Consider the following 25,226-nt stretch of genomic DNA (forward strand, 5'->3'; position numbering starts at 1 on the left):
ATATTCTCTTTACCTTTTCCCTTAAATAACACGCTAGCCTTTTGGACCAAAGTCCAAAGAGATTTTGAGTCTCAAAGTCCAAAGCCTCAAGAGATTGAGTCTTTCCCCTTTCTTTTGTAATCTTTTTGTGTGTTTTCTAATAGACTTTATGGCATGTTTTTTACTTGACTTCAATTAATCAGTCAAAAAGTATTTCATGTTAAATTTCTATAATGTGTAACACTGAAAGTATCAGCCAAATGATCACAAAGTTTGGACTGCAAGTTTGGACTTAGTAGAGTGTTTTTTTGTAATTAATTAATTTATTTTAATTGGAGTCTAATTACTTTACAATTTTGTGGTGGTTTTTGCCACACATTGACATGAATCTGCCACGGGTGTACACGTGTATATGAATTGGCTGGTGTTTGAAAACAACAAACAAACAAACAAACTCAAACCAAAACAACCTGGCCTCCGTGACAGTTGTTTACCTCTTTGACGTTCATATTTGTTGCTAAGAAACAGAGTAATAATAGCAATATCTTCACATTGTTGTGAGAGCTACATAAAGCTTTTTTCAGCAGTTTTAATTTCTAACTTGTTTCATAAATGCTAAGTATTATTGTTGTTATCATATGGGCATTCGACATGCAAAGAGCCTCTAGTGCATAGCTTTTCAACTTTCTATTAACTTTTGTCTGGGAATTTTTCCAGCTGTTTATTTCATTCTCCCATGTGTATTACTGAACATTTCACTTTCTTCTTGGTATGACTTTTCCTTATTATCTTCTGCTGCTCCTGATGAGATTGCTATTGTTTTGCTTGTTATCATTGGCACTTGCTTATTAAACTAGAATACTATTATAAATCATGTATTGGGTTGGCCAAAAAGTTCATTCAGTTAGTTATTTAGTATAGTTCTTGGTGATAATGAAAAATGTATCTTTTATTTTTACTTAAAACCAAACTTTTGGCTGAACCAATGATAAACATAACATGAGAATATGTAAAACAGTCAACCAACATTACAGAATTAGAGTCTATTAAATTTTTTTTTTTGCCTTGGATAGTAAACGTATTAGCTAGTATCTTTTCTCAAGGTTTTTGGGAGTGGTACTTGTTGATACCTACCTTAAATGTGAAACTTGGTTTGTCTCCCATTTGGTTGTTTTATTATTTTTTAAATTACCTTGCTAGTGGTTACTGCTACTAACATATGGATTCCTCATGTCCCTTCCAGGTTAAAATTTTTCAGGATATTAAAAATAATAGAAGTAAATAAATTGATTTTCTTTTATATTCAGGTGGCAGTATCGTTTTCTTAAGTTTCATTGTGGAAATAAAAAATTATATGTAATGAAGTTTAAAAGAGCCATATTATTTTAATCCATAGGAGAAACCTCTTAATGCTAGGAAAATCTGTCTTTTAATCTAATTTGTGTAAGTGTGTAATTTTAATGTTAATAAAAATTAAGGTTGAAATGTGCCAGTCGTGAGAACTTTTCTTTTTTATGTCACAATTCTCGTCATAATTGTCAAGAACAGCTGTTGAAAGTGTTCTCAAATTTTGGAGTTGTTTCCGTTAAAGCTACTTTTAGTTAAATAGTGAAGTATTTACTTTTTCTTCACTCTTTTCCCAAATTGTGTGCTGGCCTTTGAGGCCAGAGAAGAAATGGAATCTTTTCCTTTTATAAAATTTTTTTCTTCTATTTTTCTGTTTGACTTTATGGCCTATTTTTGCCTCAGTTACTCCTCCATCATAGCTGGAATTTGCTACCTACTACTAATTATTTTGGTGTATAAACTTTATTCTAGGCTTTATTATTCTGTTCATACATTCTTTAACTTATATACTTATTTTATTGCATTATTTTATTTGTACGTTTTTTACCGCTTAAACAGCCAGATAGTGTGTAGTCACTTTTGCTATAACATGACATATGTATTCCTAAAAGTGACTGTCATGTGGTGTTATATAATAAAAATCACAGAGCTTGTTAGAGAAATGGGGTTATAGAAATAAAATTGAGACATTTTGTCAGTGACACATAAAAAAGGATAGAAATCAAAAGGCATAGTAGAGTTTACACATGTTAAATGACTAAGAAATACTGAATAGTAGAATAAAAATGGGGTTTTTATCTTGAAGAAGACTGAAGTTTGTGGAAGTGGGCTTCCAAAGAAATTTGTGAGCTATTATAAAGTGGTGGAAGGAAAGTGATCTGAAATAGGATGGAAAATTATAAAATCAAGAGGGATGAGTGAGTCTGGTAACACACGAGATGAACTGAGATAGCTAGTAGATACATACATTTTGAGTATGGCTTGGTTTATTTGACTTGGTTGCAATCTTTTGTATTCACCTAGTGTTGTTTTTCTTTAACTAAATGAAATTATGCAAAAACAAAAGTGACATATGCATTATACTCATACTGTCCCCTAATATATCAATTGAATTGGAACAAACTTGCTTTATACAGATAAGCCTTATAGGGAAACTGACTATGTGAGTAAGTACATATTTTGGAGAAAGGGATTAACATTTTGTCAAAGAACAGCTCATCACTGCCTGTTTTTAGATGATTCATAATATGTTACTGAAAAGTCCAAATGATGATAGAATTTTCTTTTTTTTTTTAACAGGAAACTACATTCTTAATTATGTGGCTTCACAGCCCAAGCTGGCTCCCTTTGTTATCCAAGCTTTAATTCAAGTCATTGCTAAAATCACTAAATCAGGGTGGTTTGAAGTTCAGAAAGACCGATTTGTTTTCAGAGAAATTATTGCTGATGTGAAGACGTTTCTTCAGGTAAGAAGGCATTATTACATTATAAGAACATCAGTGATTCTTGTTTGTTTGGAAAACTGCTTTTCTTAAAGCTGTATAGTTTGTTTTGTGGCTACTAGAACGATATTAATTATGATTTATTATTTATCCTCTGGAGCCTATATTTTTTATTGCCAGGAAAAGAGGATCATGTCGTGTTAACTTTCAAACCTGAAGAAAGCAAATTAAAATGTTTTGTAGTTTCAAAAATACATGTTGTCATTTCTAAGTGTGTGAGTCTGTGTATTCCATATATGCAAACATGTATATTTTCATGTATTTTATCTAACTTAATGCTCATTGCATCTCTTTGAAGGGAATTACATTTTGTAAATGAGAAACTGAGGCTTAGAAAAGTTAGTTGATTTGTATAGGGTTGCATAGTGACCTTGTAAAGCATGGTGATAGTACTTCAGCAGGTTTTCTAACTTAAGATACATATTTAAAAATTTTTTACCTTATACCATGTTGAGTCATACTAGTTTCTCAAGAATGTTTTTAACCTCATTGATTAAAGTTATAACGTACACAAGTTCAGGTATTTGAGCTGGAAAAAAAAAAGAAAAGCTGTGCTGTGTCGCTCAGTTGTTTCTGATTCTTTGAGACCCCATGGACTATAGCCCACTAGGCTCCTCTGTCCACGGGGATTCTCCAGGCAAGAATACTGGAGTGGGTAGCCTATCCCTTCTGCAAGGGATCTTCCCAACCCAGGAATTGAACCAGGGTTTCCTACATTGCAGATGGATTCTTTACCAGCTGAGCTATCAGGGAAGCCCAAATAGAAGCTGCTGCTGCTGTTGCTGCTAAGTCGCTTCAGTCGTGTCCGACTCTATGCAACCCCGTAGACGGCAGCCCACCAGGTTCCCCCGTCCCTGGGATTCTCCAGGCAAGAACACTGGAGTGGGTTGCCATTTCCTTCTCCAATGCATGAAAGTGAAAAGTGAAAGTGAAGTCGCTCAGTTGTGTCTGACTCTTAGCGACCCCATGGGCTGCAGCCTACCAGGCTCCTCTGTCCATGGGATTTTCCAGGCAAGAAAGTGGAAAGGAGTGGGGTGCCATTGCCTTCTCCAAAATAGAAGCTAGGGGCACTAATTTAAATTGTTCCACTGATTCCACTTGGCCATTCCACACAGTATGTTCTAGGGTTTGATATGGGGAACTTAAATCTTGCTCTGTGACTCTTAGGATGACCATCATGCCCTGCTCAGTATCATTCAGATACTTAAAGATAGTTCAGTTCAGTTCAGTCATGTCTGACTCTGTGACCACATAGACTGCAGCACCCCAGACCTCCTGTCTATCATCAATCTTGGAGTTTACTCAAACTCATGTCCTTTGACTTGGTGATGCCATCCAACCATCTCATCCTCTGTCATCCCCTTCTCCCACTTTCAGTCTTTCCCAGCATCAGGGTCTTTTCCAGTGAGTCAGTTCTTTGCATCAGGTGGCCAAGGTATTGGAGTTTCAGCTTCAACATCAGTCCTTCCAATGAATATTCAGGACTGATTTCCTTGAGGATGGATTGGTTTGATTGCCTTGCAGTCCAAGGGAGTCTCAAGAGTCTTCTCCAACACTGCAGTTCAAAAGCATCAATTCTTCAGCACTCAGCTTTCTTTATAGTCCAGCTCTCACATCCGTACATGACTACTGGAAAAAACATAGCCTTGACTAGATGGACCTTTGTTGGCAAAGTAATGTCTCTGCTTTTTAATATGCTGTCTAGGTTGGTCATAACTTTTCTTCCAAGGATCAAGAGTCTTTTAATTTCATGGCTGCAGTCACCATCTGCAGTGATTTTGGAGCCCAAGAAAATAAAGTCTGTCACTGTTTCCATTGTTTCCCCATCTGTTTGCCATGAAGTGATGGGACTGGATGCCATGATCTTAGTTTTCTGAATGTTGAGCTTTAAGCCAACTTTTTCACTTTCCTCTTTCACTTTCATCAAGAGGTTCTTTAGTTCTTCTTTGCTTTCTGCCATAAGGGTGGTGTTATCTGCGTATCTGAGGTTATTGATATTTCTCCCGGCAGTCTTGATTCCAGCTTGTGCTTCTTCCAGCCCAGCGTTCCTCATGATGTACTCTGCATATAAGTTAAATAAGCAGGGTGACAATATACAGCCTTGACATACTCCTTTCCTGATTTGGAACCAGTCTGTTATTCCATGTCCGTTCTAACTGTTGCTTCCTGACCTGCATATAGATTTCTTAAGAGGTAGGTCAGGTGGTCTGGTATTCCCATCTCTTTAAGAATTTTCCACAGTTTTTTATGATTTAAAGATAACGTACTTTGGTAACGGAGCCAAGATGGCGGAGGAATAGGACGGGGAGACCACTTTCTCCCCTACAAATTCATCAAAAGAACAATTGAACGCAGAGCAAACTTCACAAAACAACTTCTGATCGCTAGCTGAGGACATCAGGTGCCCAGAAAAGCAGCCCATTGTCTTCAAAAGGAGGTAGAACAAAATATAAAAGATAAAAGGAGAGACAAAAGAGCTAGGGACGGAGATCCGTCCCGGGAAGGGAGTCTTAATAGAGGAAGTTTCCAAACACCAGGAAACCCTCACACTGGCGGGTTTGGGGGAAGTTTTTGAATCTCGGAGGGCAACCTAACTGGGAGGAAAAATAAATAAAACCCACAGATTACGTGCCTAAAAGCAACTCCCAGCAGAAAAGTACCCCAGACGCCCGCATCCGCCACCAGCAAGTGGGGGCAGAACGGAGAGGAGCGGGCAGCATTGCTTAGGATAAGGACCAGGCTTGAGTGCCCTGAGGGCAATCAGAGGCAGCTAACGCAAGATAACAACTTAAACTGTGGGATAGCAAAAGAGAGAGAGAAAATTAACTGGCCCAAACACACTGCCGGCTGTTCGCAGAACAAAGGGACCGAGCAAGTCCAGAGAAGAGCTCGCAGGCTGCGGACCAGCTCAGCCCCGCTGGAGGCAGGAGGCAGTGGGGAGGGGAAAGGGGCAGGCTCAGCCCCAAGGACGGCATCCCCTACCACACTGCAAGCAGGCCTCCAGTTTCTAACCAAAGACTTCCTGAGATTCTGGATGGTTGACATCCGCTGGGAGGGTCGTGGCTAGACACAGAGCGCACGCACCTGACTGACGCGGGCGGGGACTGGGGCTGGGGCCGCAGAGGGGAGAAGGCGCACCGCATCCGGGGAGAGTGTGCCCGTCAAGCTCCTGGCTGCCTGAACTGCTCTGGCCGGGGAAGGCACAAAATGCAGGCGCAGCCAAGTCCGCGCTTTTGTGGAATACCCGAGGGCTGGAACCGCGCGCAGCGCAGGGCACGCTCCATATAGAGCAGCTGGGAGCCTGAGCAGCATAGACGGGGAAAGCAGCGCCCCTCCGTCCCCGCAAAGTGATGGAACTAGCGAACCTGAACAAGAGACCACCTCTGCCCGCCTGTATCAGGGTGGAAATTAGGCTCTGAAGAGACCGGCAAACAGAAGCCAAATAAACAAAGGGAACCGCTTCAGAAGGGACAGGTGCAACAGATTAAAATCCCTGTAGGTAACACTGACTACATTGGAAGGGGCCTATAGATATCAAGAAGTGTAGTTGGAAAGAGGAGCTATCTAAAACTGAACTGAACCCACACTGACCGCAACAGCTCCAGAGAAATTCCTAGATATACTTTTACCTTTTTTTTCTTAATTAAAAAAATTTTTTTTTCTTTTCTTTTTTGTTTTTTCTCTTTTATTTTCTTTTAAAATTCCCTATTACTCCCCCATTACTCCTTAACTTTCATTTTCATAGACTTTTATGATTTGTTTAATTAGGAAGAAAAAATTTTTCTTGTTTTTCTTTTTTTTTCTTTTATTTTCTTTTAAAGTCCTCTATTACTCTTCTACTATTCCTTAATTTTCATTTTCATTTCACTATAACCTTGCAAAAAAAAAAGAAAAGCCCTATTTTTAAACCAAACTTCATATATATTTCTAAAATTTTTTGTTTTTGTTTTTAACATTGTATTTTTAAGAGTCTAACCTCTACTCTAGATTTTTAATCTTTGTTTTTCAGTATGTGATATAAATTTTGGACATTTAAGAATCCAATATTCAGTTCCCATTTTTATTCAGAAGTGTGTTGATTACTCTCTCCCACTTTTGATTCTCCGTTTTCTACCTCAGAACAACTCTATTTCCTCCTTTCCCCTTCTCTTCCCAATCCAAGTCTGTGAATCTCTGTGGGTATCTGGGCTACGGAGAACACTTTGGGAACAGAGAACTGTGTAGATCTGTCTCTCTCCTCTTGAGTCCCCCTTTTTCTCCTCCTGCTCATCTTTATCTCCCTCCTCCCCCTCCTCTTCTTCATGTAACTCTGTGAACCTCTCTGGGTGTCCCTCATGGGGGAGAATCCTTTTGCAATTAACCTAGAAGTTTTATTATCAGTGCTGTATAGTTGGAGAAGTCTCCAATTGAGACTACTGGAAGAGTAAAACTGAAATCCAGAGGCAGGAGACTTAAGCCCAAAACCTGAGAACACCAGAAAACTCCTGACTGCATGGAACATTAAGTAATAAGAGACCGTCCAAAAGCCTCCATACCTACACTGAAACCAACCACCACCCAGGAGCCAGTAAGTTTCAGAGCAAGACATACCACACAAATTCTCCAGCAACGCAGGAACATAGCCCTGAGCGTCAATATACAGGCTGCCCAAAGTCACACCTAACACATAGACCCATCTCAAAACTCATTACTGGGCACTCCATTGCACTCCAGAGAGAAGAAATCTAGTTCCATGCACCAGAACACTGACGCAAGCTTCTCTAATCAGGAAACCTTGACAAGCCAATCGTCCAACCCCACCCACTGGGTGAAACCTCCACAATAAAAAGGAACCACAGACCTCCAGAATACAGAAAGCCCACTCCAGACACAGCAATCTAAACAAGATGAAAAGGCAGAGAAATACCCAACAGGTAAAGGAAGATGAAAAATGCCCATCAAGTCAAACAAAAGAGGAGGAGATAGGGAATCTACCTGAAAAAGAATTTAGAATAATGATAATAAAAATGATCCAAAATCTTGAAAACAAAATGGAGTTACAGATAAATAGCCTGGAGACAAAGATTGAGAAGATGCAAAAATGTTTAATAAAGACCTAGAAGAAATAAAAAAGAGTCAAGTAAAAATGAATAATGCAATAAATGAGATCAAAAACACTCTGGAGGGAACCAAGAGTAGAATAACGGAGACAGAAGATAGGATAAGTGAGGTAGAAGATAAAATGGTGGAAATAAATGAAGCAGAGAGGAAAAAAGAAAAAAGAATCAAAAGAATGGAGGACAACCTCAGGGACCTCTGGGACAATGTGAAACGCCCCAACATTCGAATCATAGGAGTCCCAGAAGAAGAAGACAAAAAGAAAGGCCATGAGAAAATACTCCAGGAGATAATAGCTGAAAACTTCCCTAAAATGGGGAAGGAAATAGCCACCCAAGTCCAAGAAACCCAGAGAGTCCCAAACAAGATAAACCCAAGGCAAAACACCCCAAGACACATATTAATCAAATTAACAAAGATCAAACACAAGAAATATTAAAAGCAGTAAGGGAGAAACAACAAATAACACACAAAGGGACTCTCATCAGGATAACAGCTGATCTATCAATAGAAACCCTCCAGGCCAGAAGGGAATGGCAGGACATACTTAAAGTAATGAAAGAGAATAACCTACAACCTAGATTACTGTACCCAGCAAGGATCTCATTCAGATATGAAGGAGAATTCAAAAGCTTTACAGACAAGCAAAAGCTGAGAGAATTCAGCACCACCAAACCAGCTCTTCAACAAATGCTAAAGGATCTTCTCTAGACAGGAAACACAGAAAGTTGCATAAACGTGAACCCAAAACAACAAAGTAAATGGCAACAGGACCATACCTATCAATAGTTACCTTAAATGTAAATGGGTTGAATGCCCCAACCAAAAGACAAAGTCTGGCTGAATGGATACAAAAACAAGAGCCCTATATATGCTGTCTACAAGAGACCCACCTCAAAACCAGAGACACATACAGACTAAAAGTGAAGGGCTGGGAAAAAATATTTCACGCAAATGGAGACCAAAAGAAAGCAGGAGTCGCAATACTCATATCAGATAAAATAGACTTTCAAATAAAGGCTGTGAAAAGAGACAAAGAAGGACACTACATAATGATCAAAGGATCAATCCAAGAAGAAGATATAACAATTATAAATATATATGCACCCAACATAGGAGCACTGCAATATGTAAGGCAAACACTAACGAGTATGAAAGAGGAAATTAATAGTAACACAATAATAGTGGGAGACTTTAATACCCCACTCACAACTATGGATAGATCAACTAAACAGAAAAATAACAAGGAAACACAAACTTTAAATGACACAATGGACCAGCTAGACCTAATTGATATCTATAGGACATTTCACCCCAAAACAATCAACTTCACCTTTTTCTCAAGTGCACACGGAACCTTCTCCAGAATAGATCACATCCTGGGCCATAAATCTAGTCTTGGTAAATTCAAAAAAATTAAAATCATTCCAGTCATCTTTTCTGACCACAGTGCAGTAAGATTAGATCTGAATTACAGGAAAAAAATTGTTAAAAATTCAAACATATGGAGGTTAAATAACACTCTTCTGAATAACCAACAAATCATAGAAGAAATCAAAAAAGAAATCAAAATATGCATAGAAATGAATGAAAGTGAAAACACAACAACCCAAAACCTATGGGACACTGTAAAAGCAGTGCTAAGGGGAAGGTTCATAGCATTACAGGCTTACCTCAAGAAACAAGAAAAAAGTCAAATAAATAACCTAACTCTACACCTAAAGCAACTAGAGAAGGAAGAAATGAAGAACCCCAGGGTTAGTAGAAGGAAAGAAATCTTAAAAATTAGGGCAGAAATAAATGCAAAAGAAACCAAAGTGACCATAGCAAAAATCAACAAAGCTAAAAGCTGGTTTTTTGAAAAAATAAACAAAATTGACAAACCATTAGCAAGACTCATTAAGAAACAAAGGGAGAAGAACCAAATTAACAAAATTAGAAATGAAAATGGAGAGATCACAACAGACAACACTGAAATACAAAGGATCATAAGAGACTACTACCAGCAGGTCTCTGCCAATAAATTGGACAACTTGGATGAAATGGACAAATTCTTAGAAAAGTATAACTTTCCAAAACTGAACCAGGAAGAAATAGAAGATCTTAACAGACCCATCACAAGCAAGGAAATCGAAACTGTAATCAGAAATTTACCAGCAAACAAAAGCCCAGGACCAGATGGCTTTACAGCTGAATTCTACCAAAAATTTACCGAAGAGCTAAACACCTATCTTACTCAAACTCTTCCAGAAAATTGCAGAAGGTAAACTTCCAAACTCATTCTATGAGGCCACCATCACCCTAATTCCAAAACCAGACAAAGATGCCACAAAAAAAGAAAACTACAGGCCAATATCACTGATGAACATAGATGCAAAAATCCTTAACAAAATTCTAGCAAACAAAATCCAACAACATATTAAAAAAAATCATACACCATGACCAAGTGGGCTTTATCCCAGGAATGCAAGGATTCTTTAATATCCGCAAATCAATCAATGTAATACACCACATTAACAAATTGAAAGATAAAAACCATATGATTATCTCAATAGATGCAGAGAACGCCTTTGACAAAATTCAACACCCATTTATGGTTAAAACTCTTCAGAAAGCAGGAATAGAAGGAACATACCTCAACATAATGAAAAGCTATATATGACAAACCCACAGCAAGCATTACCCTCAATGGTGAAAAATTGAAAGCATTTCCCCTAAAATCAGGAACAAGACAAGGGTGCCCACTCTCACCAGTACTATTCAACATAGTGTTGGAAGTTTTGGCCACAGCAATCAGAGCAGAAAAAGAAGTAAAAGGAATCCAGATAGGAAAAGAAGAAGTGAAACTCTCACTGTTTGCAGATGACATGATCCTCTACATAGAAAACCCTAAAGACTCTACCAGAAAATTACTAGAGCTAATCAATGAATATAGTAAAGTTGCAGGATATAAAATTAACACACAGAAATCCCTTGCATTACTATACACTAACAATGAGAAAACAGAAAGAGAAATTAAGGAAACAATACCATTCACCATTGCAACAAAAAGAATGAAATACTTAGGAGTATATCTACCTAAAGAAACAAAAGACCTATACATAGAAAACTATAAAACACTGATGAAAGAAATCAAAGAGGACACAAACAGATGGAGAAACATACTGTGTTCATGGATTGGAAGAATCAGTATTGTCAAAATGGCTATACTACCCAAAGCAATTTATAGATTCAATGCAATCCCTATTAAGCTACCAATGGAATTTTTCACAGAACTAGAACAAATAATTTCACAATTTGTATGGAAATACAAAAAACCTTGAATAGCCAAAGTAATCTTGAGAAAGCAGAATGGAACTGGAGGAATCAACCTGCCTGACTTCAGACTCTACTACAAAGCCACAGTCATCAAGACAGTATGGTACTGGCACAAGGACAGAAATATAGATCAATGGAACAGAATAGAAAGCCCAGAGATAAATCCACGAACCTATGGACACCTTATCTTCGACAAAGGAGGCAAGGATATACAATGGAAAAAAGACAACCTCTTTAACAAGTGGTGCTGGGAAAACTGGTCAACCACTTGTAAAAGAATGAAACTAGAACACTTTCTAACACCATACACAAAAATAAACTCAAAATGGATTAAAGATCTAAATGTAAGACCAGAAACTATAAAACTCTAGAGGAGAACATAGGCAAAACACTCTCTGACATAAATCACAGCAGGATCCTCTATGACCCACCTCCCAGAATATTGGAAATAAAAGCAAAACTAAACAAATGGGACCTAATGAAACTTAAAAGCTTTTGCACAACAAAGGAAACTATAAGCAAGGTGAAAAGACAGCCCTCAGATTGGGAGAAAATAATAGCAAATGAAGAAACAGACAAAGGATTAATCTCAAAAATATACAAGCAACTCCTGCAGCTCAATTCCAGAAAAATAAATGACCCAATCAAAAAATGGGCCAAAGAACTAAACAGACATTTCTCCAAAGAAGACATACAGATGTCTAACAAACACATGAAAAGATGCCCAACATCACTCATTATCAGAGAAATGCAAATCAAAACCACAATGAGGTACCATTAAATGCCAGTCAGGATGGCTGCTATCCAAAAGTCTACAAGCAATAAATGCTGGAGAGGGTGTGGAGAAAAGGGAACCCTCTTACACTGTTGGTGGGAATGCAAACTAGTACAGGCGCTATGGAGAACTGTGTGGAGATTTCTTAAAAACTGGAAATAGAACTGCCATATGACCCAGCAATCCCACTGCTGGGCATACACACCAAGGAAACCAGATCTGAAAGAGACACATGCACCCAAATGTTCATCGCAGCACTGTTTATAATAGCCAGGACATGGAAGCAACCTAGATGCCCATCAGCAGACGAATGGATAAGGAAGCTGTGGTACATATACACCATGGAATATTACTCAGCCATTAAAAAGAATTCATTTGAATCAGTTCTAATGAGATGGATGAAAGTGGAGCCCATTATACAGAGTGAAGTAAGCCAGAAAGATAAAGAACAGTACAGCATACTAACACATATATATGGAATTTAGAAAGATGGTAATGATAACCCTTTATGCAAAACAGAAAAAGAGACACAGATGTATAGAACAGACTTTTGGACTCTGTGGGAGAAGGCGAGGATGGGATGTTTCGAGAGAACAGCATCGCAACATGTATATTATCTAGGGTGAAACAGATCACCAGCCCAGATTGGATGCATGAGACAAGTGCTCAGGGCTGGTCCACTGGGAAGACCCAGAGGGATTGGGTAGAGAGTGAGGTGGGAGGGGGGATTGGGATGGGGAATACATGTAACTCCATGGCTGATTCATGTCAATGTATGACAACCCAGTGCAATATTGTAGAGTAATTAGCCTCCAACTAATAAAAATAAATGAAAAAAAAAAAAAAAGATAACGTACTTTTAACTGTGTGGGTTTCCTAGGTGTCACTAGTAGTAAAGAACCCGCCTGCCAGTTCAGGAGACAGACATGGGTTTGATCCCTGGGTCAGTAAAATTGCCTAGAGAAGGGCATGGCGACCCACTCCAGTATTCTTGTCTGGAGAATCCCATGGACAGAGGAGCTTGGTGGGCTACAGTCCATAAGGTCGCAGAGAGTCAGACATGGCTCAGGTAACCTAGCACACACACATTTTTTCATGTAAATTTTATCCCTGATCGCAAGAAAAGTACTTTAGCTGGTGGTACTAAAGAGGTGGTCTGTTACAAATCTCAAGGAAAAACTGGTAGTTTGGATTAATTGAGAGATATTTGGTGTTGGCTTATTGGCAATTAGAGGCAATTTGGACTTTCTGAGATGTTATTGCTTATACACTAACTGTCAAATTTAATCTCTATGTAAGATGTAATTCCATTATACATTGTAATGCTAGAAACCCCAGAATATGAAACTCTAGACTATACTGCTTCTCTTTTATTCATGTTGTTGAAATCCTGGTTAACAAATATTTGATTATCTAAAACTTCACTGGAGTATGTATTTTTAGTCCTGAGGAGATCTGCTCTAGGACAGAGGGATGGTTTATTCAGTAACACATGTGTTTCTCACTTTATAGTCGTGCATATAATTTTGACTAATGCAAGTAGCACCCCTCTCTTGTCATTTACTAAGATTGTACACAGTTCTTCATTAGTGTCATTGGTGTAAACAAGAACAGACTTTAGATTTCTTTTAAAATAAAAGTAGGTTGAACTGAATGAAATTAAATCATTCTTGTTGGCTAGCATTTTTTAAGCTCCCTTTTCAGTGGCTGGTAAGTTGAGCTTATTGCATTGGGCTTTAGTGTGCTTTTATCAGTTTTGGAAGGCCAGAAGAAACAGAAAATGTTTTATCTTCAAAGTTTATTACAGTATCACCAAAAAAACACTTGCTTTCTGGGTATTATGACCTAACTTAACCTGGAATCATGAGAAAGACAATTGACTTAATATTTTAGTACTTCCAAATGATACCCCATGGTTCCTTTGGGTAGGTATTAACAGCTTCTTTGAATTTTGTACTAAAAATTATTTTAGGTTTGTGAAATTTTTAATGGCCTGAAATTTTGTATGTCTTTTTTCTCTGTTATTGTAACCTTCTTGCTGCCATACTTTTAACATTTATGTCCCTCCTTTCTACATATATATCTAGGAGAGCCTACTGTCATCCAGGACAGTGCTATTCAGATTGCTGGTCCACAGCAAGATGAGGAGCTATGTCAGAATGCATGTGTCAGTCAGTGTCAGTAAAGGAACACGGTCCTGACCGTGTCGGGAGACTTTCTGAGGGAGGAGTGCCAGCTGAGCTAAGCAGTGTGCTTGCTGACTGCTCTGTCTTATATTCTGGTGCAGACTCTCTTGTCATGGACAGGTGTCAGACCATTCTCAGATCAGAGTCTCCTTTGCAGACGGCCAGCGGGTTCATGGGCCAGCAGTTGGTTAGGGAATGACACTAAGGAGCAGTGGCCTGGTTTACACAGGAGATGGATGCTTCAGTAATGAGATCTGTAGTTTAGTTCATCTAGTTCAGATTGTCCTAAAGGGCCATAAAGAATTAAAGTGCAAAAATTAAGGATGTTTCCTTTATTTTTTATTCTGAGATAATTTGAATTTAATTACACCTACCCAGTGTTAGTGAAATTCTGTAATATTTAGAAGGAATGAACAGCTGTAAAATTAAGACTTGAAAAGGATCTGTATTGCTTTTTAAAATTATTACACAGTAATTGGATGTTACATTTTTATTTTCATACTCCAGTATGATTTTGCAGTTGGGTAATTTGTTAGTAATATGCATATAAAACCTGAATTTTGATTTGAAGGAAGTTATAGAGATTAAATTGGAAGCTGATTATATTCAAACATCATACTATATTGATAGTCATGTATTTATTTACCCAGTGCACTGGACAGTTCATATGCCTTCATTATAGATCCATATGTAAATGAATACATGTGCATTATTAAATAAAATTAAAAGGACCTAAGCGACCTTACCTGATATTAGGTCAAGGGGTTTAAATTAATTTCTAAGCTATTTGTTAATTATTTATTGAATGCATCTATCTCAGTAACCTTCAAGCAAATTTATAGAGCTAAAAGTTGTTTTTTGTTCCTTCTTATTTGTAGTCTTATGAAAATGAAACTCTTATGTTAATATTTTGAAGTTTAGTTTATTGTAAGTCACGCATGCTGAAGATATTTTATGGAGTATGCAATTCTAAGTTTTTCCCACTCAGCTATATACCTACATGTATCCTTCAAAAAATGAACATGAAATTATTTTTATTTGTGGACTTCATAGTGATTTTTCTATATATTTTAATAAATCTATTTTAAGAAAATACAATGTTTCATAATTTAATTACTTGTAAATTTTATGTGTCTCCATTTAGGCTAAACTTGTTTTTTTTTCCCCCAAAGGGTGCTATGGAACACTGCATAATAGGAGTAATAATCCTTTCAGAATTGACTCAGGAAATGAACCTGGTAAGCCTTTCCATCTAATGGTGACATGAAGTTTGCTAAGTAATGCTGTTTCTTTGATGTAAAACTTTGTATTGTATAAAACTGTGAATAAGCAAGTCTTTTTTTGGGGGAGGGGTGTATTTTATTGTTGGGATAATTAAGTGTTGGAACACTTTTGTTGTTATTGAAAGTAATAGCAACAATGTAAAGTACTACAAAGAACAGGAAATTAGACATGGTCCTCTGTGGCAATTGGATAATTGTTCTTTTATATTCCATGTATATAGTAATATACTAATCATACAAATAAATTGTATGCAAAAGTAAAACAAGCCTTTTTTCGCTTACAAATAAAAGACAAGCAGTTTGGTGAATTGATTTCTCAATAATGGATACACAGCAGGACTCATCAAAGGCTGCTTGGCACTCACTTGCAAGCTTGAGTTTTCACCCTGTACAAGCAGAGTTTGCAGAAGCTACACTTCCCCCACCAGAGCCTTTATGAACTCGGCAGTTGAGCACATCCTCACCTGCTTTTGTTCACTTTTGTGTTTAACATGGTTCTAAACAGAACAAAAGGAGGAGTTGAGTTTTATATGGAATAATGGTATAATAGAGGGAAATGTGTTTATATTTAAGAATTTATATAAGTGTTTATATTTAAGAAGTACAGCTGGCATACAATATTACGTTGGTTTCAGATTTAAAATATAGTGATTTGACATGTGTGTGTGTGTATATGAATTGATCACCACATAAGTCTAGTAAGCATCTGTTGCCATACAAAGCTGTTAAAATATTGACTATTCCTCATGCTGTACATTATATCCCTGAGACTTATTTAATTACTTGAAGTTTGTACCTCTTAATCCTCTTTACCTATTTATCCAACTCCCATCCCCCATCTCTGGCAACCACCAGTTTGTTCTCTGTGTCTATGAGTCTTTCTGCTTTGTTTTCTAAATTCCACATGTAACTGAAATCATACAGTATTTGTCTTTCTCTGTCTGACTTAATTCACTTAGCATAATACCCTCTAGGTCTACCCATGTTACTGCATACAACATGATTTCATTCTTTTTAAATGGCTGAGTAATATTCCATTGTGTGTATATATGCCACATACTCTTTATTCATTGATCTGTTGATAAACACTTCCATATCTTGGCTATTTTAAGTCATGTTTTCTTTGGATAAATAGCCAGAAGTGGAATTCCTGGATCATATGGTAGTTCTATTTTTAGTTTTCTGAAGATCCTCCGTATTGTTTTCCATAGTTGCCGTATTAGTTAACATTCTCACCAATAGCACAAGGGTTGCCCTTTTTTCACGTCCTCGCCAACACTTGTTATCTGTTCTCTATTTAATAGTAGCCATTCTGAGAAAGGTGAGGTGATACGTCATTGTGGTTTTGACTTGCATTTCCCTGAAGATTAATGATGTTGAACATCTTCTCATATGTCTGTTGGCCATCTGTATGTCTTCCTTGGAAAAATATCTTTTCATGTATTTGGCCTATTTTTTATTCAGATTATTTTTGGTACTGAAGTTAGGGAAGTTTTTAGCATTTATGGCTTCAAGTATGTTATGTGCTCTTTTCTTTCTCTCTTCTCCATCTGGGGCCCCTATAATAATGCAAATGTTAATGAAATTGTGGTTGTCTTAGAGGTCCCTTAAACTATCTCATTTTTTAAAAAATTCTTTTTTCTTTTAACTGTTCCAGTTGGGTTGTTTCCACTACTCTGGCTTCCAGATTGCTCATCTGTTCTTTTGCTTCCTCTAATCTGCTGTTGATTCGCTCTAGTGTATTTTTCATGTCAGATATGGTATTCTTCAGTTCTGATTGGTTCTTTTTTTATATTTTCTGTTTCTTTGTTGAAGTTCTCACTGAGTTCATCCATTTGTCTCCCAATTTTGGTGAGCATCTTTTTGACTGTGTACTTTGAACTCTGGTAAGTGCTTATCTCCATTTTGTTTAGTTCCTTTTCTGGAGTTTTGTCTGATTCTTTCATTTGGAAGGTAACCCCTCATCTCCTCATTCAGTCTAACTGTGTTTGTTTCTGTGTAGTAGGTATATCAGCTACATCTCCTGATCTTGAAGCAGTGGTCTTAGGTAAAAGGTGTTCTGTGGGGCCCACTGGCACAGTCTCCCTGGCCCCCGGAGTCAGCTGCTCCTGGCGTTCTGTCTCCCCTCTGTGGGCTGCATGTGCCCTTCAGTTGTGGCTGAGCCAGGATTGCTGCGGGTGTGCTGGCTTTTGGGGATGGTCCTGACCCAGCTGGCTGCAGGGCTGGCTGTGAGTGCTGTAGGGAGGCTGATGTGCTGATATTGTGGTTTTCTCATTGTTTCCTCTCAGGGAGCACATGATCTGATTTACATTTGGTCACTTGACTAAGGTGGTCTCTACCAGGCTTCTTCACTTGTAAATTTATTCTTTTCTCCTTTGTAAGTAATAAATATTATGTGGGAGGTACCTTATTAATACCTCTTTAAAATTTTAATTTATTCATTTATTATTTCTATCAGCACGGATTCCTGGTTTCCAACTTTATTTAATATGTTATAGTTTGTTACTAACATTATATTTTGATGCTCAAATTTTCCCAAATTTGGCCATTAGAAACCCTTTCAAGCTGGCATCTCTGTTCATTTGACATTTACTCACCATTCTTTGGACATTTCCTTACTTCCTGTCCAAGATGTTCCAGGCTTATCTTGTATAGAACCAAGTATGTACCTTTTCAGGAAAACCTTCAAGTTCTGAAGTGCAGTTTTGGGTTTTATGATAAAAAATATATGGCTTCTGCAGAGACATTTTGGTCAGCCTAATTTTAGAGTATTAACAATTTCAACTGTCATTTCTTCAGTACTTCTGAACCAGGCAATAGGGAGATCTACAATCCATAATGAAAACAAAATACTATAGTTGTCAAATGTGAGCCAGGTAAATTCACGTAGGATCAGTAACAGGATATGTCTTTTAAAAAAAGATCTGAACTTGAGACTTCCAAAAAATTTAGAATTATATGTTGTTTTGCTTTTGTAACAGCTAAGATTACTTATTTCACTAAATTCTCAAAACTAACCTATATTCACATAGGAGAAAATTAAAGTTTATAGGCACACCATATCTGTAAATGGGCTTCCTGGTGGCTCAGTGGTAAAGAATCCGCCTGCAATGCAGGAGACACAGGAAACTCAGGTTCAATCCCTGGGTCAGGAAAAACCCCTGAAGGAGGGCGTGGCAACCTACTACGGTATTTTTGAGGCATAGTTATGCAGTAGAAAATGGATACATAATTCCTCTTCTCAAAAACATTGGACATCTAAATGAGTAACCCAAGTAGAATGTATTTGTTGTTGTTGCTGGAGTTGTTGTAGTTGCTAAGTCATGTGCCTAGAAGGTAACTCTGAAATAAGACCTGGATTTGTAGTTTAGCTCTGTTGCCTACTGCTTTGTTCAGTGTGTTTAAATTTACGTATCACTATCTGTAAACTGAGAATGACACTTTCCAAAGGTCTTATTGTGATTAGTTAGGTACATTACTAGCACAGGTCCTAGTATGTACAAGTGCTCGGTAAACCCAGGGTTCTTCCCTCCGTATTATAGATGTGTGTGCTCTGCTAAGTCGCTTCAGTCATGCTTGACTCTTTGCAACTTATTGACTGTGGCCCGCCAGGTTCCTCTGCCCATGGGATTCTCCAGGCAAGAATACTGGAGTGGGGCTCTTCCCAGCCCAGGGATCGAACCTGGGTCTCCTGCATCTCCTGCGTCTCCTGCATTGCAGGTGGCTTCTTGACCACTGGGCCACTGGGAAGCCCATTTATAGATATGGTGTGCCTGTAAACTTTGTGTGAATATAGGTTAGTTTTGAGGATTTAGTGAAATAATATGTGAAGGGTACATAAGTTGAGCTTGTAATGGTATATGCTATTACTAATTTGTATTAAGAAATGTTTTTATATATTGAGGGAAACTGAAGAAACAGACCTATTGAAAGACAGATGGATGTTTGATTTTAAAAAAGGGAGAAATGCTGCAAATACCAATTTGAATATTGCACAGTGGATAGAGATCCCAGTAACTGCTTTCTGTAATCGCTTTGGACTTCTGTTATGTTTCATGTTCCTATGAGTAAAATGTGGCATCTAAGTACAGTATGATGGAGCTTAGGAAGTATCAGATAATCAATTTTGATCTCACTGCTTTTTTCAAATATAGACGTCAGTAAGGAAATGGTTTATTTTCATCTTTCAGATAGCAAAGGGAATGCTATAGCAACTGTTGCCTGTGGTAGTAACAAATCATTAGAGTATCAGACTTCAGTTTTGTTTGCTGTTTCCTGGTGATAAATGGAAATATTAGTGGTATTAATATCATACTTTTTACCATATTATATTTTAGATTAGAGGCTCAACAACTATTCTTGGTAAACTTATTCTTAAAAGTTACTTATTATTAACTAGTAAAATATTCAGAAGGAATATACTGTGGCTTATGTAATAAATCAAATTTCTGATTATTTATAATTTCTGCCTTGGGATTTTTTTTTAAAGAATATCAAAATATATGAATCAGTGACATATGCATTTGGTATATATAGAAATATCACTTTCATATGCAAGAATTTTCTATAGCTGATTCAGTTCACTGATTCACAGAAAATAAGAATTTTAAGATTATCTTAGAGATTTTTCATTTTATAGATGGAGTCTGAGGACCAGGGAGGTTGTTTCTTGCCCAGTGCAAATTATGCATGTCTCAGGAATTGATAGTATCTATTATTTTATAATGTGTGTTTATAATGCCTCTGAAATATGATTTATTCTTGTTTTTAATTTTAGGATCAGTATAGTTTGTATAAAAAGCACTGAATTAGAACAGTCCAGAAACATGGGGTGCTAATTGTGGTTCTGCCGTTACTAGCTCTTTGAGTAACCTTGAACAAATGACTTACCCTAGCAGATTTTTAAAAGCTCTTTTAGCCCTATACTTTATGATTATTTGATCATTAATTTCACTCTTTTTCTTACAAAGTAAATTTTTGCTTTGCTGTCTGGTAAGTCTGGTTAAATAAATTTATCTTGAACTTTTTAGGTTGATTATTCTAGACCTTCAGCAAAACACAGGAAAATAGCTACCTCATTTCGTGATACTTCTCTCAAAGACATTTTAGTGCTAGCATGCTCTCTTCTAAAAGAGGTAAGTTAATAATTGAGCATCCTGTTTCAGAAGAATTTCAGATGAATTCCCCGGTACGCCATTCTGCCTTTTGAGGAGTTATTGTGGATACTTTTAAGTACAGTTGTTGTTGTTCAGTTGCTAAGTTGTGTCTGACTCTGCAACCCCATGAAGAACAATGGGTTTGCACAAATCTAAACAGTTCCAAAAAATTCACTTTTATTTAATAGGGATATAATAAAGTAGGATCCAAAGGTAGTTTGGTAACTTGTCTTTGGATAGTAGTTTCTTTGTCTTCTTACTGTACATTATTGCAGAAACTAATTGAGACTTTTGAGAAGGGTCGGGATTGTTCTCCAGAAGCTTACGCCTATCTCCCCACATTCAAACAGCTTCTGAGAACCTTTGTTAGCTGAATGTGTTATCGTTTATTCATGAAGTCCCCCCACTTTTTCTTGAAGAATATTATATTTTCAGTTTTTTCTAATTGCTCCTTTGAGCTAATGAATCCTGTACATTTATACATTTGTGCTGTATAAAGTATTTGTCCTAAAGTTGCTTCTTACAACTGTTAAAGGTGACCTCCATTTTGCAATTAAATATGAAAGGTTGTCCCCATTTTACAATATTAAGGTTGAGAATAGTCTATTACAGTAACATCCCTTTGCAATTTCTTTTTTCTTTCTTTTTTTTTGTTTCACTAATTTTAATTTGGCACTGAAGTTTTTTAAATTAGGTTGAGTAAAAATTTTTAATTGATATATTTCATAATATTTTATTTGACTTTGAACCTTTTTCAGATATTGGGCAAGCCTTTAAACCTTCAGGATCAGGATCAACAAAATCTAGTAATGCAAGTCTTGAAACTGGTCCTCAACTGCCTTAACTTTGACTTCATTGGCAGTTCAGCAGATGAATCTGCAGATGATCTTTGCACAGTACAGATTCCAACAACTTGGAGAACAAGTAAGAAGAAAGTTTAGTATAAGGAATGGTCAACATAAAAGACGTAGGATTAAGCAATATTGTTGCCTTATGTGCAATTATCTGTTTTTTACTTGGCAGTCAAAAAGTTTAAAAAATTGTAACCCAAAGTAGCTGCTGATACCCAGTGTTGAAATCTGTTTTCCTCAATTTAATTCATAGTAACCTCATATTTTGGTTTTGGAAAAAAGAGAAGACAGCTCTGTTGTTGGAGGAAAATAAGTTTAGGTAGGGAAATGAAGAGTTCTGTTTTCAAATTTTCAGATAAACAGAGTAAGAGAGGGTATAACATTTGGCAAGAGATATCATCATATTTTTCAAAGTTTTGAAGAGAGTGAATTAGAGTAGCTAACTTAGCAAAGCAGAATTGCAACTTACTTTTTTACAGAGAGGGATACCAAAAAAAAGCAAACACATATGCTCTTACTCATCCCAGAAAGATGATGACAGTAGGGTTTTCCTGCTGAAGTTAGAGGTAGGGAATAGGGCTGATAGGGCTTGGTGAAAAGTCTGTGTTCTGCACAAACACCCCCTGGGATCTTCTCTACCATCTGTGCCACTCTGTGACTGCCCTTTTCCCTTCTCTAAGTACACTTTCCTCTCAGTTCCCAAGACCAGAGCTTTTTTCCCTTGAGAAATTAAACTGGAGAGGTTTCATATTCCAGGGTATCAGATACAGTAGAGAAGCACCATACATTTGGTAAAAACTTCTAATATGGAAATCAGAGACTAAAACAATTAAAAGGAACTTAGTATCTTGATAGTGGTGATGAATGCATGAACCAACAAATGTTGTTATAATTGCGCAGACTAAATACACACATACCAACACACACAAACACCCACACAAATACATGTAATACTGGGAAAGCCAAATAAGATTGGTGGATTTTATCAGTGTGCTTTCTTGATTGTAATATTGTGCTTTAGCTTTGCAGCAACTTAGCATTTGGGGAAACTGGGTAAATAAAACATAAGATCTCTGTATTATTTCTTTCAATTGCATATGAATGTAATTATCTCAAGAAATATTTTTAAAGGGGAGAGTTAGTAGAAACAAAGTGAAGAGTAGAAATAAATTTCCAAAAGGGTTAAGTAATAACCTCAGAGAGATTAAGAAAAGGTAATGCATTCCTGAAACATGAATAGAATATTATTTCCAAAACAAAAGTTCAGAGACTGTTCCAAATGTAAAAGTTGCCAAAATAAAACATTCAGTGGAAGAGTTGAAAGATAAAGTTAAGGAAATATCCTAGAAAGTAGAATAAAAAAAAAAAGCAGGAAGAGCTTTATAGGAGGAAAAAAATATAAGAATATTAGAGTATGAAACTAGGAGGCTTGGCATCTGTTAGAAGTTCAGGAAAGGACGGGAAAAAGCAGAAGGAAATTTGCAAACAATACCAAAATAACTCAGCACTGAGACACATAAATATTCAGATTGAAAGATCCAATAAGAACCCACCATAATGAATGAAAAAAAATACACTAAACTTCATAATCATGACATTTCAGAATAAAAGTGAGAAAGAAGATCCTAAAATCTACCAGAAATAAAGTCACCTATAAAGGATTGGGATCAAGAATAGTATTAGACTTCTCAACAGTAGCACTGGAAGCTAGAGGGCAATGGGGTAACATCCCCAGATTTCTGAGGAAAAATAATTTTCAAACTTGACTGACATTATCAAGTATAAGAGAATAAAAATATTTTCAGACATGTAAATTATTCTGAAATTTATCCCTTATGTGCTTGCTGTTAGGAATCTACTTGATACACAAGCCAAGAAAATAGAGGATATGGGGTTTTGGAAAGCTTTAACACAAGATAACAGTAGGCAGACATAAGATAATTATGTAACACATTTGGGAACAGTCAGCTAAGTTGAAGAAGGCTCTGGGAGGAAGGATGCGAAAATGGAAATGAAAGTTTTTAATCTTATTGACCATGCGGAAAATATCATGAAGAACATTTTGTACATCTGTCAGAGCATTTGGAAAGAATTAGTGACAGATATCTGTCTATACAACTAAACACAAAAAAGATGGTATGATTAAATCCAGAGAGTGTTAGAAATGTGATATAATCGTAGTTTACTTGACTCAGCTGTTAGAATTATTTACATAGTCGTAATAAACACATAGAGTTGATTTAATCTCAAATTGTTATAATAAGGGATGGATTTTTGAGAGAGGATGGTTTGTAGGAAGAGCAGGGGGAGTAGAGAGGTGAGTGATTAGACATACACTGTAACAAGTTCACTTGATATCTAAAAACAGTCAAATAAAAACATGTAGTACATGCAGCATGTAATTTGGAAACGTATATAAATATAGCTAAGAGTTGAAAGGCGGTCAGAATGGAGTAGGGGACAGCTGTTTTTTACTGTATACTTCTTAGTACTGTTTACTTTTTGATGCTGTTTGAATTTTTAAATGTTTATGTTATTTTAATGTAAATGAGAACAGTGAGAAGGTTTTTTCAGTGAGAACTGTAGATGCTACATAGAAATGAGCATCTGATCTAATTCTATCTTTGTATTATTTCCATCTTTCAAAGGGAAATAGCTAGGAATTTAAAAGGAATTAGCTTAACTAGAAATAAAGATTGGCCACATGCTGAGGTCTTAGAGTTCTTGGTTTGTATGATAATGTCTTACTGTGCTAAATATCACTGAATTAAAAGTAATGGTGTTAGATTTTTTTTTTTTTCAGTTTTCCTGGAACCAGAAACATTGGATCTTTTCTTTAATTTGTATCATTCACTTCCACCACTCCTATCTCAGTTAGTAAGTAAAACTCATTCATTATTTCATTTAAAAGTACCTGTGATATTTATCTCAGGGTGGTACATATTTATTTATATTCTTGATTGAGTTTACCTCTCATAAGAAATTCTTAACATCATCTATCTGGGATTTGTATTGCTTAACCTATTTGTCAATTTCTACTTACAGTCCATAGTTCCTGCCATTTCACTGGTGAGCCCCAAACCCATAACTGGTGATTTAGTTCGTGCCCATAGCCAAGATGACCATCAGCCTCTAAAGATCCTTTTTCCCGCTCAGTCCCTAGCTCTTCTGGTACTCAGCCCAGCAGGTTGCCACACCACCTGTTGCCTTCCCTTCTCCTAACCTCTCTCCAACTCTTTCTTCACTGCTTGGCTCCACGTCAGGCTTGCCATGCAGCCCCCATCAGATGTCTCCAAATGAGAAACCAGGGGGATCTGCTCACTTGGTTTTATGTTCATCACTCCAGTTGTTCATTTCCTTTTTTGAATCAAGTTCTGTTGTGTGCTAAAAAGTTCACTCTTTGGTTACATAGAAATTTGAGATTCTGGATTCCATCTTTGTGGAATCTAAAACAGAGACCAGGCAAGATTGAAAAAAAAAAGAAAAAGTTGTCACTTTAATATCTAAGCTTATAGAAGTAAAGTTGGAGGATTCTTATATTGTCATTTCCTTAAAAAAAAAGTTCGATTTAAAATACATATGAGCAGTATGTTTGTTTAGATATGTTGTTGCCTAGAAGGGAGGAATAGGTTGACAAAAATACTGTCCCTTCCTCTTAAAAACATGCTTGCTCTCGAAATGAGGGTTTTATTAAGGGGGTGGTTTTTAAACTGGATTTCACAGGACACTCAT

At 36.8% G+C, this 25,226-nt stretch overlaps 1 protein-coding gene across 2 annotated transcripts in view; it reads left to right on the forward strand.

The window, feature by feature from the left end:
• RANBP17 (RAN binding protein 17) overlaps positions 1-25,226 on the forward strand; it is a 346,604-nt gene that overhangs the window by 24,232 nt on the left and 297,146 nt on the right. For both annotated transcript variants that reach the window (XM_061129445.1, XM_061129446.1), the window contains exons 4-8: positions 2,626-2,792; positions 15,377-15,442; positions 20,518-20,622; positions 21,402-21,567; positions 24,298-24,371. In XM_061129445.1, coding sequence (XP_060985428.1) covers positions 2,626-2,792; positions 15,377-15,442; positions 20,518-20,622; positions 21,402-21,567; positions 24,298-24,371 — 578 coding nt within the window. The remainder of the gene's footprint in view (positions 1-2,625; positions 2,793-15,376; positions 15,443-20,517; positions 20,623-21,401; positions 21,568-24,297; positions 24,372-25,226) is intronic.

The sequence above is a fragment of the Dama dama genome, chromosome 25 (assembly GCF_033118175.1).
Source record: "Dama dama isolate Ldn47 chromosome 25, ASM3311817v1, whole genome shotgun sequence".
Lineage (NCBI taxonomy): Eukaryota > Metazoa > Chordata > Mammalia > Artiodactyla > Cervidae > Dama > Dama dama.